The 14366-nt window shown below is 40.9% G+C and overlaps 1 protein-coding gene across 5 annotated transcripts in view; it reads right to left on the reverse strand.

The window, feature by feature from the left end:
* Window positions 1–3297, reverse strand: part of LOC138335358 (ciliary-associated calcium-binding coiled-coil protein 1-like) — a 20329-nt gene extending 17032 nt beyond the window's left edge. The window contains exons 1-2 of one of the 5 annotated variants that reach the window (XM_069284411.1): window positions 3283–3297; window positions 2630–2742 (exon numbers count right to left, since the gene is read on the reverse strand). In XM_069284411.1, coding sequence (XP_069140512.1) covers window positions 2630–2647 — 18 coding nt within the window. In that variant the 5' untranslated portion in view covers window positions 2648–2742; window positions 3283–3297. The other 4 variants (XM_069284412.1, XM_069284413.1, XM_069284410.1 and 1 more) reach the window with 4 other exon arrangements.
* Window positions 3298–14366: the final 11069 nt, after the last annotated feature.

Genomic DNA, 14366 nt, shown 5'->3' on the forward strand with positions numbered 1-14366 from the left:
GGAAGCTATTCCATACAAGATCTAACTATGAGATTAGGAGAAACTTTTTTTCACTAAGAGCTACTGAGATATGGAACGATCTACCAGAGAATGTAGTGATGGCGCCAAATATAAACTCCTTCAAAAATGCGTTAGACAAACATTGGAAAGAACAGGAACTCTTATACAGCTACAAAGCCTTTACACATCATTAATTTATTATTATTACCGGATAAAAATGTATTAACTGGAAACTCTATATTTTGTCTGAGTCTGGTATGGAGGACTTAACATATAGTCCTAGTTATCTTTGGTCCCTAGTTATCTTTGGTCCCGACACCAGACATATCATAGCCCTAGTTATCTTTGGTCCCGACACCAGACATATCATAGCCCTAGTTATCTTTGGTCCCGACACCAGACATATCATAGCCCTAGTTATCTTTGGTCCCGACACCAGACATATCATAGCCCTAGTTATCTTTGGTCCCGACACCAGACATATCATAGCCCTAGTTATCTTTGGTCCCGACACCAGACATATCATAGCCCTAGTTATCTTTGGTCCCGACACCAGACATATCATAGCCCTAGTTATCTTTGGTCCCGACACCAGACGTATCATAGCCCTAGTTATCTTTGGTCCCGACACCAGACATATCATAGCCCTAGTTATCTTTGGTCCCGACACCAGACATATCATAGCCCTAGTTATCTTTGGTCCCGACACCAGACATATCATAGCCCTAGTTATCTTTGGTCCCGACACCAGACATATCATAGCCCTAGTTATCTTTGGTCCCGACACCAGACATATCATAGCCCTAGTTATCTTTGGTCCCGACACCAGACATATCATAGCCCTAGTTATCTTTGGTCCCGACACCAGACATATCATAGCCCTAGTTATCTTTGGTCCCGACACCAGACATATCATAGCCCTAGTTATCTTTGGTCCCGACACCAGACATATCATAGCCCTAGTTATCTTTGGTCCCGACACCAGACATATCATAGCCCTAGTTATCTTTGGTCCCGACACCAGACATATCATAGCCCTAGTTATCTTTGGTCCCGACACCAGAAATATCATAGCCCTAGTTATCTTTGGTCCCGACACCAGACATATCATAGCCCTAGTTATCTTTGGTCCCGACACCAGACTTATCATAGCCCTAGTTATCTTTGGTCCCGACACCAGACATATCATAGCCCTAGTTATCTTTGGTCCCGACACCAGACATATCATAGCCCTAGTTATCTTTGGTCCCGACACCAGACATATCATAGCCCTAGTTATCTTTGGTCCAGACACCAGAAATATCATAGCCCTAGTTATCTTTGTTCCCGACACCAGAAATATCGTAGCCCTAGTTATCTTTGGTCCCGACACCAGACATATCATAGCTAGTTATCTTTGGTCCCGACACCAGACATATCATAGCTAGTTATCTTTGGTCCCGACACCAGACATATCATAGCCCTAGTTATCTTTGGTCCCGACACCAGACATATCATAGCCCTAGTTATCTTTGGTCCCGACACCAGACATATCATAGCCCTAGTTATCTTTGGTCCCGACACCAGACATATCATAGCCCTAGTTATCTTTGGTCCCGACACCAGAAATATCATAGTCCTAGTTATCTTTGGTCCCGACACCAGACATATCATAGTCCTAGTTATCTTTGGTCCCGACACCAGACATATCATAGTCCTAGTTATCTTTGGTCCCGACACCAGACATATCATAGCCCTAGTTATCTTTGGTCCCGACACCAGACATATCATAGCCCTAGTTATCTTTGGTCCCGACACCAGACATATCATAGCCCTAGTTATCTTTGGTCCCGACACCAGACATATCATAGTCCTAGTTATCTTTGGTCCCGACACCAGACATATCATAGTCCTAGTTATCTTTGGTCCCGACACCAGACATATCATAGTCCTAGTTATCTTTGGTCCCGACACCAGAAATATCATAGTCCTAGTTATCTTTGGTCCCGACACCAGACATATCATAGTCCTAGTTATCTTTGGTCCCGACACCAGACATATCATAGCCCTAGTTATCTTTGGTCCCGAGGACATTACACATCATAGCCCTAGTTATCTTTGGTCCCGACACCAGACATATCATAGCCCTAGTTATCTTTGGTCCCGACACCAGACATATCATAGCCCTAGTTATCTTTGGTCCCGACACCAGACATATCATAGCCCTAGTTATCTTTGGTCCCGACACCAGAAATATCATAGCCCTAGTTATCTTTGGTCCCGACACCAGACATATCATAGCCCTAGTTATCTTTGGTCCCGACACCAGACATATCATAGCCCTAGTTATCTTTGGTCCCGACACCAGACATATCATAGCCCTAGTTATCTTTGGTCCCGACACCAGACATATCGTAGCCCTTGTTAGTGTTGTCATGTGGGTTTTTTTAAGAATACTAATAAAAGAATGCTTAGTATGGTGTTGCAAAGATAAAACAACCACACAATAAATACGGTATCGTATATCCAAAGGTTAAAACCTTATAGCCGGGTATCCTGAGAATTGCTTCAAATCCGGGTACTAACAAAAACATTTATTTAGTTAACCATTTCACCAAAAAAACGTTTTAAAAAAGCAATCGTGAATTACCTTTCCACGTTTCGACATGTTCGTTGTATAACTGTAAAATCCAGGAAATCAAATGTGTAAATAATGATAAAATCCAAACAGCACGTCAATTTGAGGTCACATGTCACAAACTGCTGAAACACAAAATAGGGTACACTCTAAAAACATCCAGGTGGAAAATTTACAACAAAAAATATCCACAGAAAATCGATTTAACAAATAGCTCCGTGTGTTGTGTGTATCCAATGCACATTCATACCTGTGTATTATATAAAGTTAATCCTATATACCTGGGATTTACCTGTTAAACTACAAAGGTAATATAGTGCTTTAATCCGCTGCCTTCTAATATCAGCGGTAACCAGGCGATTCTGTATTAAAGAATTTAGACCTATCGACTTTACGATAAAGATTATTTACTTATACCAGGCCAATACGTTTTAATTTGTTTAAACCTGCTAGATATATATATCAGACTAGAAATCAGGTGTCCGCTTGGGTTAACAAGGTATTGAGTTAAATCACATCGCGGCCACAACCTGCCAAGAACTTGAATAGACTCTATCAATTGAAGATATAATACATTCACGAAATATGTATATTAAAACTTTTTCTTATTAGATTGTATTATTGGAAGTTAGAATGAAGACAAGTATTCTGTGTTGGTTTCTTACCTGTCCATATATAGTTGTGTAGTGGCATTTGTATATAGCGTGTCTGTTGCTTTACATTAGACGCAGTAGCGTGAAGAAGATAATGGTATTTTAATGAATAGATTTGTTCTGATAATATCGGATTTCTGGCGTGACAATTGAATATTTTAATACACTCATTGTTATTTATATCGACTTGTTATTAGCATACAAAATTGACGTTTCTGTATACCTACTGGTTTTATACTTATAATAGATTTAAAACAATTGAACGAAGTTTGTATACATATGTATCTATAGGTCGCTAAAGTGTAACTATTGAAAATAAAAACTGGAATATTGGATCTATAATGTATACATATGTGAATCTGGTACAAACGCATTATCGATATTACATTGTATAATCACAGGCGTTTGGCTTTATAGACATTTTTCTCTCAATATATACATGTATGTAATACTAGTACTGTGTCGACACAGTGTTACATATATATATATATATAGAAAACTGTCTATAGAGCCAAACGCCTATGGCATAATACCGTATAGACAGTAGAGTATTATGGGAACCAGTCCGAGTTACACTCCCGAGCACAGGGACCTGAGAATTAGTTACAGTTTATATCAATATATGGACCAATCATATTCAAATATAAAATGAGATATATTGTGCCCGTGTTTACTACATTCCATCACAGGCGTTTGGCTCTATAAACATTTTTCTCTCTCTATATATAATACTAGTACTGTGTCTCTATATATATGTAATACTGTGTCAATTGACACAGTATTACACTTGACACAGTATTACATTTATACTGAGAGAGAAAAAAAGTCTATAGAACCAAACGCCAGACTCTTTGGCCCGTTCCACACTATTAGCTCACCTCCCCAGCTTACCCATCCGGCATCAGCAATGATATTTCAAGCTAACTCGTCAGCTGACTCCCGACCAGTCACTCATACCATAAGAAAAACGGGATCCCCAAGGACACACTTGCTGGTTGGTAGATGTGTCCTGTGAAAAGTCGCCTAGCCATATCATATTAGGGACATCCGATCCAGCCACCAACGAAGGGAATAGACAAATGTAGATGTAAGTGTAGCATTAGTACATTGTAACACTCTGCATTTGCACCAGGACAAACATACGGGAAGGCCAATCAGGGTTTAGGGGAGCTTTGATTACACCGTGGTACATTATGTACCTGTGTTTGAAAGAAGAAAGATACATACCACCAGAATATTGAACTTCATTCTAAAATCGATCTTTCGAAATATTAATATTTTGATACATATATCTTTGCACCTCTAGACCGTCAAACATTAACGTTTAACTATTTAACAGAACACCTTGAAGTAAGTTTAGAACATTTTTAAATTAATTTGGATTCATATCGTCACTTACAAATAAGGCCGATGGGATTTTTATTTCCATTTCATTATTATTTCTCTGTGTAGGAATCCCTGTAACTCTGATTTCTTTCTATTATACATGCATTCCCTTGTGATACTAGTGATTACATCACAGGCATTTGGCTCTATAGACATTTTTCTCTCTCTATATACATGTATATAATACTGTGTTAAGGTCTATAACTCGGTCGACCATACAACACAACACAATTTCAGAAAAAGTGTGATTATTTACAAACCGTATAAGATGTGACAATGGGGATATTTCAATCGACAGCCAGATACATTACAGGTAATTTATCTTTAATTTGATATACGATACACTATTAACATGCCGTATAAATATCTAGGTATCCAGAAACATGGAAAACAGTCAGATTTCAACTGGTCGGACCACAGGCGTTTGACTCTATAGACATTTTCTCTCTGTACTGTGTACAATATTACATGTATAGAGAGAAAAATGTCTAGACACAGTATTACATATACAGAGAGAAAAATGTCTAGAGCCAAACGCCTTTGATTACATGTATTATCTTTCCAAAACGCTATGTAGGCTACGTGGAAGCTTAACCGTTTGGTTGGAAAGAATAGGGAAATTAAACAATGATACATTGTATGATACAATTTCAAATGCACGAGCTGCGGGGGATTTTCCCCGTAATTGGTAGTAAAACGTAGTAAAATCAGTCACGTGCTTGTACCTCATTGGCCGAAATATAGAAATGTATTATGGGTAACTTGTGATCACGTGACTGTGTGTTTACTTCCAAATATAGTGATAGTTTGCTTGTCATTTTTTCGGAAAATTGATTTATCTTAAAATATTAAGACACCAAAATGTTATTATATATTGCATGCATATCATTTTGACTTGCACATACTTACTGTTTTACTATAAATAGTGACCTGAAATGAGTTATAAACTGCCATTTCCACGTTTTATCTATAAATGATATAATGCGAATTGACAGATTCAATCGGTCTAACCGTCTAATCTAGGATTAGCGAAGATGGCTACTCCCGGCTAAATTCGTAGAATTCTAAATTTACATATATTTACCTACTTTAGGTTTCAGAACAGATAAATACAACACAAAGAAAATAAGATCTTCGTCAAAAATATATATATTAAATACCAGGTCAGAGAAATCACTATATTTGGAAGTAAACACACAATAATGTGATCACTAGTTACCCGTAACACAGTTCCATATATTTGACCAATGGCATGAATGAGGTATAAGCACGTGTCTTGTTTTACTACGTTTACTACAAAGAAAGCGTGTTTTTTACCATTACGGGAAGGTATTGCTAAGCAATATTATCATATGATTGTTTAATTTCCATACTATTTGCAACCGAACGGCTAAATGTAAGCTACGGGGTCCGGTGTAGGGTCAGTCATGCGGGGTCCGGAGTACGGTCAGTCACGCCATGCATGTTACATAAAGGTCCTCTGATGGCATTCGAAAAGTGAAGGCTTATTGTAAATCGCCACAGAGTAGGTTGTAGGTTTTGTTATATATATATATGTAGCTTAGGTAGGGTAATGTAGGAATAGATCATTCAATACCACGGTTATGTATGTATTTTTTTCTTATTTAATTATATTCAGAGTTTACTATTTAAATCTCTGTTATATTTTAGTTTAAGGCACAGTGATAGCGTTTCTGGCCCAACAATTTCGAACTTTTAAAATGACATTAGGCTTGTACATTGATATAGAAATGTGAAAAAATCCACAACTCTCGAATGTTGCAAAAACAATTGCATATCATTGCTTACTTTCAAAACACTACAGTTAGATTTACGACAATATAATATAACAATAAAGCTAATGTATGATATGCAATAGCATTATGGCATATCAATAATGAAGTCAATAAATAAACCAGCGGGTAATTATACACCCTGTATCCATCCTTTTGAGATATTTTGGCAATCGGCGTATGTTTTTTATGACTGTATTTGGCGTATGTTTTTTATGACTGTATTTGATTTGTTGTGTAACTAAGAACTATAATTTGCGATGCAGGTAAAAGATAATTTATTATTAATTTTGTGTATATCTGATTCAGTTCTAACATGGAATTGACGTGGATGCATGCGAGTCTTTAGTACAGCTACAGGCACCTGCCCCTCCATCCTATACACATGATGCATGCACAGGGACCTGGTAGCAGAAAATTTTAACCATCAGTATATATATTTATTATAGTATCTATAATATATTATTATATCTTACTGATACTATAATGTATATGTATACTGTTTGGTTAAAATTTTGCTTGCAGGTCCCTGTGCATGCATGTTGTACTATACCCTCTACATGTACATGTATACTCTCCACTTGTACTTTCTACTTATACCACCTACCCTCTACCCTCTACCTGTACCCTCTACTCTGTACCACAGGCGTTTGGCCCAATAGACATTTTGTTCTCTCTTTCTCCCTATACATGAAAATACTTATATATAGAGAGACAAACGCATGTCTGTACTCTTTACCATGTATTCTCTACCCTGCATCCCCTACACTTTATTCTCTACCCTGTGCCCCCTACCCTTTATTCTCTACCATGTGTCCCCTACCCTTTATTCTCTACACTGTACCCCTTACCCTTTATTCTCTACCATGTGCCCCCTACCCTTTATTCTCTACCCTGTACCCCCTATTCTTTATTCTCTTCCCTGTACCCCCTACCCTTTATTCTTTTCCCTGTACCCTCGACCCTTTATTCTTTTCCATGTACCCCCTACCCTTTATTCTCTATCCTGTACCCCATGCCCTTTTATTCTTTTCCCTGTACCCTCGACCCTTTATTCTTTTCCCTGTACCCACTACCCTTTATTCTCTACCCTGTCTCTACCCTGTACTCTCTTCCCTTTATTCCCTAAACTGTACCCCTACACTTTATTCTCTACTCTGCACCCCACCCTTTATTCTCTACCCTGTACCCCCTACCCTTTATTCTCTACACTGTACCCTACCCTTTATTCTCTACTCTGTACTCTCCCCTACTCTTTATTCTCTACCCTGTACCCCCTACCCTTTATTCTCATCTACCCTGTACCCCCTATTCTTATATTCTCTACCTACCCCTGTACCTGTACCCCTACCCTTTATTCTCTACCTGTACCCCTACCCTTTATTCTCTACCTGTACACCTCTACCCTGTACCCCTACCCTTTATTCTCTACGCCTGTACCCCCTACCCCTTTATTCTCTAAACTGTACCCCCTACCCTTTATTCTCTAAACTGTACCCCCTACCCTAATTCTCTAAACTGTACCCCCTACCCTTTATTCTCTACCCTGTACCCCTACTAACCCTTTATCTCTACCCCTTACCCTGTTCCAAAACCCTGTACCCCTACCCTTTATATTCTCTAAACTGTACCCCCTACCCTTTATTCTCTAAACTGTACCCCCTACCCTTTATTCTCTAACCCTGTACCCCCCTACCCTTTATTCTCTAAACTGTACCCCTACCCCTTTATTCTCTAAACTGTACCCCCTACCCTTATATTCTCTACCCTGTATGCCCCTACCCTGTATTCTCTAAACTGTAACCCCTACCCTTTATTCTCTAAACTGTACAACCCCTCATACCCTTTATTCTCTAAACTGTATCCCATAACCCTTTATCCCCTACACTTTATTCTCTACCCTGTACCCCCTACCCTTTATTCTCTATCCATGTACCCCCAACCCTTTATTACTCTAAACTGTAACCCCTACCCTTTATTCTCTACAACTGTGTACCCAATACCCTTTATTCCTAAACTGTATCCATCCCCAACCCTATATTCCTCTAAACTGTACCCCTACCCTATATTCCTCTAAACTGTATCCCCTACCCATTATTTCTCTAAACTGTACCCCTACCCTTTATTCTCTACCCTGTAACCCCCTACACTTTATTTCTCTAAACTGTACCCCCTACCCTTTATTCTCTAAACTGTACCCCTACCCTTTATTTCTCTAAACTGTACCCACTACCCTTTACTTTCTCTAAACTGTATCCCCTACCCTTTATTCTTGTAAACTGTACCCCTACCCTTTATGATCTGTAAACTGTACCCCTAACCCTTTATTTATCTGTAAACTGTACCCCTACCCTTTATTCTGTAAACTGTACCCCTACCCTTTTATTCTCTAAACTGTACCCCTTACCCTTTATTCCCTACTCTGTAGCCCCCTACCCTGTACTCTCTACCATGTGCCCCTACCCTTTATTTCTCTACCCAAGTACCCCCCCCTTTATCTCTCTAAACTGTTATCCACCCCTACCCTTTATTCTCTACCCTGTACCCCCTACCCTTTATTCTTCTCTAAACTGTTAACCCCTTACCCTTTATTCCCGTAACTACTGTACCCCCTACCCTTTGTACTTCTACTCTACACCCTACCCTGTACCCCCTCTACCCTATATTCTCTAAACTGTATCCCTACCCTTTAGTCTCTACTCTGTACGCCCCTACCCTTTATTCTCTACCCTGTACCCTCTACCCTTTAGTTCTCTACCATGTGGACCCTACCCTTTACTCCCCCTACTATCCTACCTGTACCCCCTACCCTTTATTCTTACCTATCTACCCTATACTCCCTTAAACTGTACCCCCTACCCTTTATTCTCTACACTGTACTCTCTACCCTGTACCCCCTACCCTGTACTCTCTACCCTGTCCCTTTATCTACCCTAAACTGTACCCCCTACCCTTTATTCTCTACCCTGTACCCCCTACCCTGTACCCTCTACCCCCTACCCTCCCTACCCTTTACTCTCTACCCTTTATTCCCTACCCTGTTACCCTCTACCCTGTACCCCCTACCCTTATTCTCTACCCTGTACCCCCTACCCTTATTTCTCTACCCTGTACCCCCTACCCTTTATCCCCCTACCCTTTATTCCTCTAACCCTGTACCCCCTACCCTTTACTCTCTACCCTGTACCCCCTACCCTTTATTCTCTACTTCTGTACCCTCTACCCTTTATTCTCTAAACTGTACCCCCTACCCTTTACTCCCTACCCTGTACCCTCTACCCTGTACCCCTACCCTTTATTCCCTAAACTGTACCCCTACCCTTTATTCTCTACCCTGTACCCCCTACCCTTTATCTCTCTACCCTGTACCCCCTATTTCTCTCTACCCTTTTATTCCTCTACCCTGTACCCCCTACTCCTACCCTTTATTCTCTACCCTGTACCCCTACCCTTTATTCTCTACCCTGTACCCCCTAACCCCTTTTCCCTAAACTGTACCCCTTACCCTTTATTCCCTCTACCCTTTATTCTCTACCCTTTAATGGTACCCCCTACCCTTTATTCTCTACCCTGTACCCCCTACCCTTTATTCCTCTACTACCCATGTAACCCCTACCTTTATTATTCTATACCCTGTACCCCCTACCCTTTATTCTCCTACCCTGTACCCCCTACCCTTTAGTCTCTACCCTGTACCCCCTACCCTTTATTCTCTACCCCTACCCCACTACCCTTTATTCTCTACCCTGTACCCCTACCCCTTTATTCTCCCCTGTACCCCCTACCCTTTATTCTCTACCCTGTACCCCCTACCCTTTATTCTCTACCCTGTACCCCCCCTACCCTCTACCCCCCTACCCTTTATTCTGTTCCCTGTAACCCCTACCCTTTATTCTCTAAACTGTACCCCCCTACCCTTTATTCTCTACTCTGTACCCCCTACCCTTTATTCTCTAACCTGTACCCTCTACCCTGTACCCCCTACCCTTTATTCAGTATAACCATGTACCCCCTACCCTGTTATTATTTATTCCCCTGTACCCCTACCCTTTATTCTCTACCCTGTACCCCCTACCCTTTATTCTCTACCCTGTACCCCCTACCCTTTATTCTCTACCCCTGTACCCCCTACCCTTTACCTCTTATTCTCTAAACTGTACCCCCTACCTTTATTCTCTACCCTGTACCCCCTACCCTTTATTCTCTCTACTCTGTACCCCCTACCCTTTATTCTCTACCCTGTACCCCCTACCCTTTATTCTCTACCCTGTACCCCCTACCCCCCTTTATACTCTCTACCCTAAACTGTACCCCTACCCTTTTTATTCTCTACCCTGTACCCCCTACCCTTTATTATCTACCCTGTACCCCTACCCTGTACCCCTCTGTACTCTCTACCCTGTACCCACTACCTTTATTCTCTAACCTGTCCCCCTACCCTTTATTCTCTACCCTGTACCCCTAACCCTTTATTACCCTCTACCTGTACCCCATACCCTTTATTCTCTACCCTGTACCCCCTACCCTTTATTCTCTACCCTGTACCCCCTACCCTTTATTCTCTCTACCCTGTACCCCCTACCCTTTATTCCTCTACCCTGTACCCCCTACCCTTTATTCTCTACCCTGTACCCCCCCCTACCCTGTACCCCTACCCTTTATTCTCTACCCTGTACCCCCTACCCTTTATTCTCTACCCTGTACCCCCTACCCTTTATTCTCTACACTGTACCCCCTACCCTTTATTCTCTACCCTGTACCCCCTACCCTTTATTCTCTACCCTGTACCCCCTACCCTTTATTTCTCTTCCCTGTAACCCCTACCCTTTATTTTCCCTGTACCCCCTACCCTTTATTCTCTACCCTGTATCCCCCTACCCTTTATTCTCTACCCTGTACCCCCTACCCTTTATTCTCTAAACTGTACCCCTACCCTTTATTCTCTACCCTGTACCCCCTACCCTTTATTCTCTACCCTGTACCCCCCCCTGTATTCTCTACTCTTTACCCCCTACCTTTATTCCTAAACTGTACCCCTACCCTTTTATTTTCTACCCCTGTACCCCTACCCTTTATTCTCTACCCTGTACCCCCCTACCCTTGTATTTCCCTTACCCTTTATTCTCTACCCTGTACCCCTACCCTTTATTCTCTACCCTGTACCCCCTACCCTGTTTATTACCCTCTACTCTGTACCCCCTACCCTTTATTCTCTACCCTTACTCTCTGATCGAACCCTGTACCCCTACCCTTTATTCTCTCTACCCTGTACCCCCTACCCTTTACTCTCTACCCTGTACCCCCTACCTTTATTCTCTACCCTGTACCCCAACCCTTTATTCTCTACCCCTGTACCATCCCTACCCTTTACCCTCTACCCTGTACTCCTACCCTTTATTCCCTAAACTGTACCCCTCTACCCTGTACTACCCTGTACCCCCTACCCTTTAGTTCTCTACCCCTTTATTACTACCTGTACCCCCTACCCTAGTACTCTCTACCCTGTACCCCCTAACCCTTTATTATACTCTCCTGTACCCCTACCCTGTATTCTCTACCCTGTACCCCTTATTCCCTCTACACCTGTACCCCCTACCCTTTAATTCTCTACCCTGTACTCTCCTTACCCTTATACTCTCTACCCTGTAGACCCCCTACCCTTTATTCTCTACCCTGTGCCTAGCCCCTCAAACTGTACAACCCCTACCCTTTATTCTACCCTTTACCTGTTACCCTACCTTTATTCTCTAAACTCTGCCCCCTACCCTTTATTCTCTAAAAACTGTACACCCTAACCCTTTATTCTCTAAACTGTGTACCCCCATACCCTTTAATCTCTAACCCTTATTCTCTAAACTGTACCCCCTAACCCTTTATTCTCTACCCGACCCCCTTACACTTAATTTCTCTAAAACTGTACCCGCTACCCTTTATTCACTAACTGTACCCCCTACCCTCTTATTCTCTTAACCCTGTACCCCCCTACCCTTTATATTCTCTACCTTGTACCCCTACCCTTTTATTCTCTACCCTGTACCCCCTACCCTTTATTCTCTACCTGTACCCCCTACCCTTTATTTCTTTACCCTACCCTTTATTCTTTCCTGTACCCCTCTACCCTTTATTCTTTCTCCTGTACCCTCTACCCTTTATTCTCTATCCTGTAACCCATACCCCTTTATTCTCTACCCTGTACCCTCGACCCTTTATTCTTTTCCCCTGTACCCACTACCCTTTATTCTCTACCCTGTACCCCTACCCTTTATTCTCCTTTACCCTGTACTGACCCCTACCCTTTATTCTCTACTCTGCACCCCTACCCTTTATTCTCTAACCCTGTACCCCCTACCCTTTATTCTCTACACTGTACCCCTCAACCCTTTATTTCTCTACTCTGTACCCTACCCTTTATTCTCTTTCACTGTACCCCCTACCCTTTATTTCTTCTATACTCTGTACCACCCTACGCCCTTACTTTGTTGATACTGTAGAAAGCATTATCCGTGGCTTACTGTATGTGAAAAGCATCCATAGTACCCGTAGTAGAGATGAAGGTGGAGACAGATAAGTTGATACTGGTTTTGGCACAAACTGTAATTTATTTGTAATCACATTACAAAAGATCTTAACTAAAACACACAACAAAACATACAACGTTACAACCGTAACAGAACATCCAAAAGACAAAATTTTCGAAATCATATTTCACAAAAATAACAATAGATTGCTTGGCCATAATAAAAAGAAAGTTAGTATTTTTAAAACAATGAAAACGTATATCTTAAACAGTTAAGGTAAAAAAGTCCCGGCCCCTCGGGAGTCCGAAGTTGATTCTATCATTTAAGGCTTCATATCTACAGAAACATAGATAATCTAAATCTCTGATATTTATTAAAACACTAGTACAAAGTGAAACCTATTTTATTTTCTTAATCATTAGTTTTTTCAGACGAGGGAAATAGCTCTTGGGAAGTGAATTGCTTTTGCGAGTTACTTCCCCTCGTTTGCAAATTGTGTACAGTACATGTACAAGCATTAGCTTCCAAAAAGGCTGAGAGGGCTACGCGGAAGCTTAATCTTTGATTGGAAAGAATATGGAAATTAAGCAATGATATGATGATATTGCTTAGCAATTTCAATTGTTCTGTTGGAAGGCATTTTATAATTTATGAGCTTACATGTATATGTAACAGCAAGGTGCATGTAGCCAGGTCAAGTACAGACGAACAGTTTTAATTATTCTTTTGTTACCAACAAATAAAAAGGAATTCATGCAGAGATTCGTATGCTCAGAAAAAAAAGACAAAGAGAATATTGAACTTTATTTCATATGTGTCTATGTTTTTCTAAGTTCCATTTTCATTCCGCTTTTTAGGATGTTCCGTTTTGCGTCAATATATGCATTATCTTATTATAATTGTTACACGCTGGTGTTCTAAATAAGAAATATAAAAGTAATATATCTAATACTATAGATATATTTGTTTCATCTGTAAATGAATCAGAGTTCATTAAAATGCATGATTATGAATCGTAATTCAGAATACTTTAACCACGAATGCTTGTTCTACACTTTAATCTGAACGGATGCAACCGCTGTATGACATTGATTTATCAGGAAGATGGCGTCCGAATCCGGACAGAGGACAGATTACTTCAACAGGCAGTGGGTGTAACACACGGATTAGCCGTTTGATTCAAGCGTTCTTGCTACATGGCTATCCTGCAAGATGGCGTGATTGCTTATGAAACTAACTGCTATGCCGCAACCGCCTCAAGCGACGTAGTAATTACATATACATATATAGAGAGAAAAATATTTATAGAGTCAAATGCCTGTGTTGTAATTTTGTTCTCTTAAAGACACCCCATCCTCGATAGTCCAGGGGCTAGTATCACTACAAAACTGAAGGCTTG

This window comes from Argopecten irradians, chromosome 11 (genome assembly GCF_041381155.1).
Source record: "Argopecten irradians isolate NY chromosome 11, Ai_NY, whole genome shotgun sequence".
NCBI classification, from domain to species: Eukaryota; Metazoa; Mollusca; class Bivalvia; order Pectinida; family Pectinidae; genus Argopecten; species Argopecten irradians.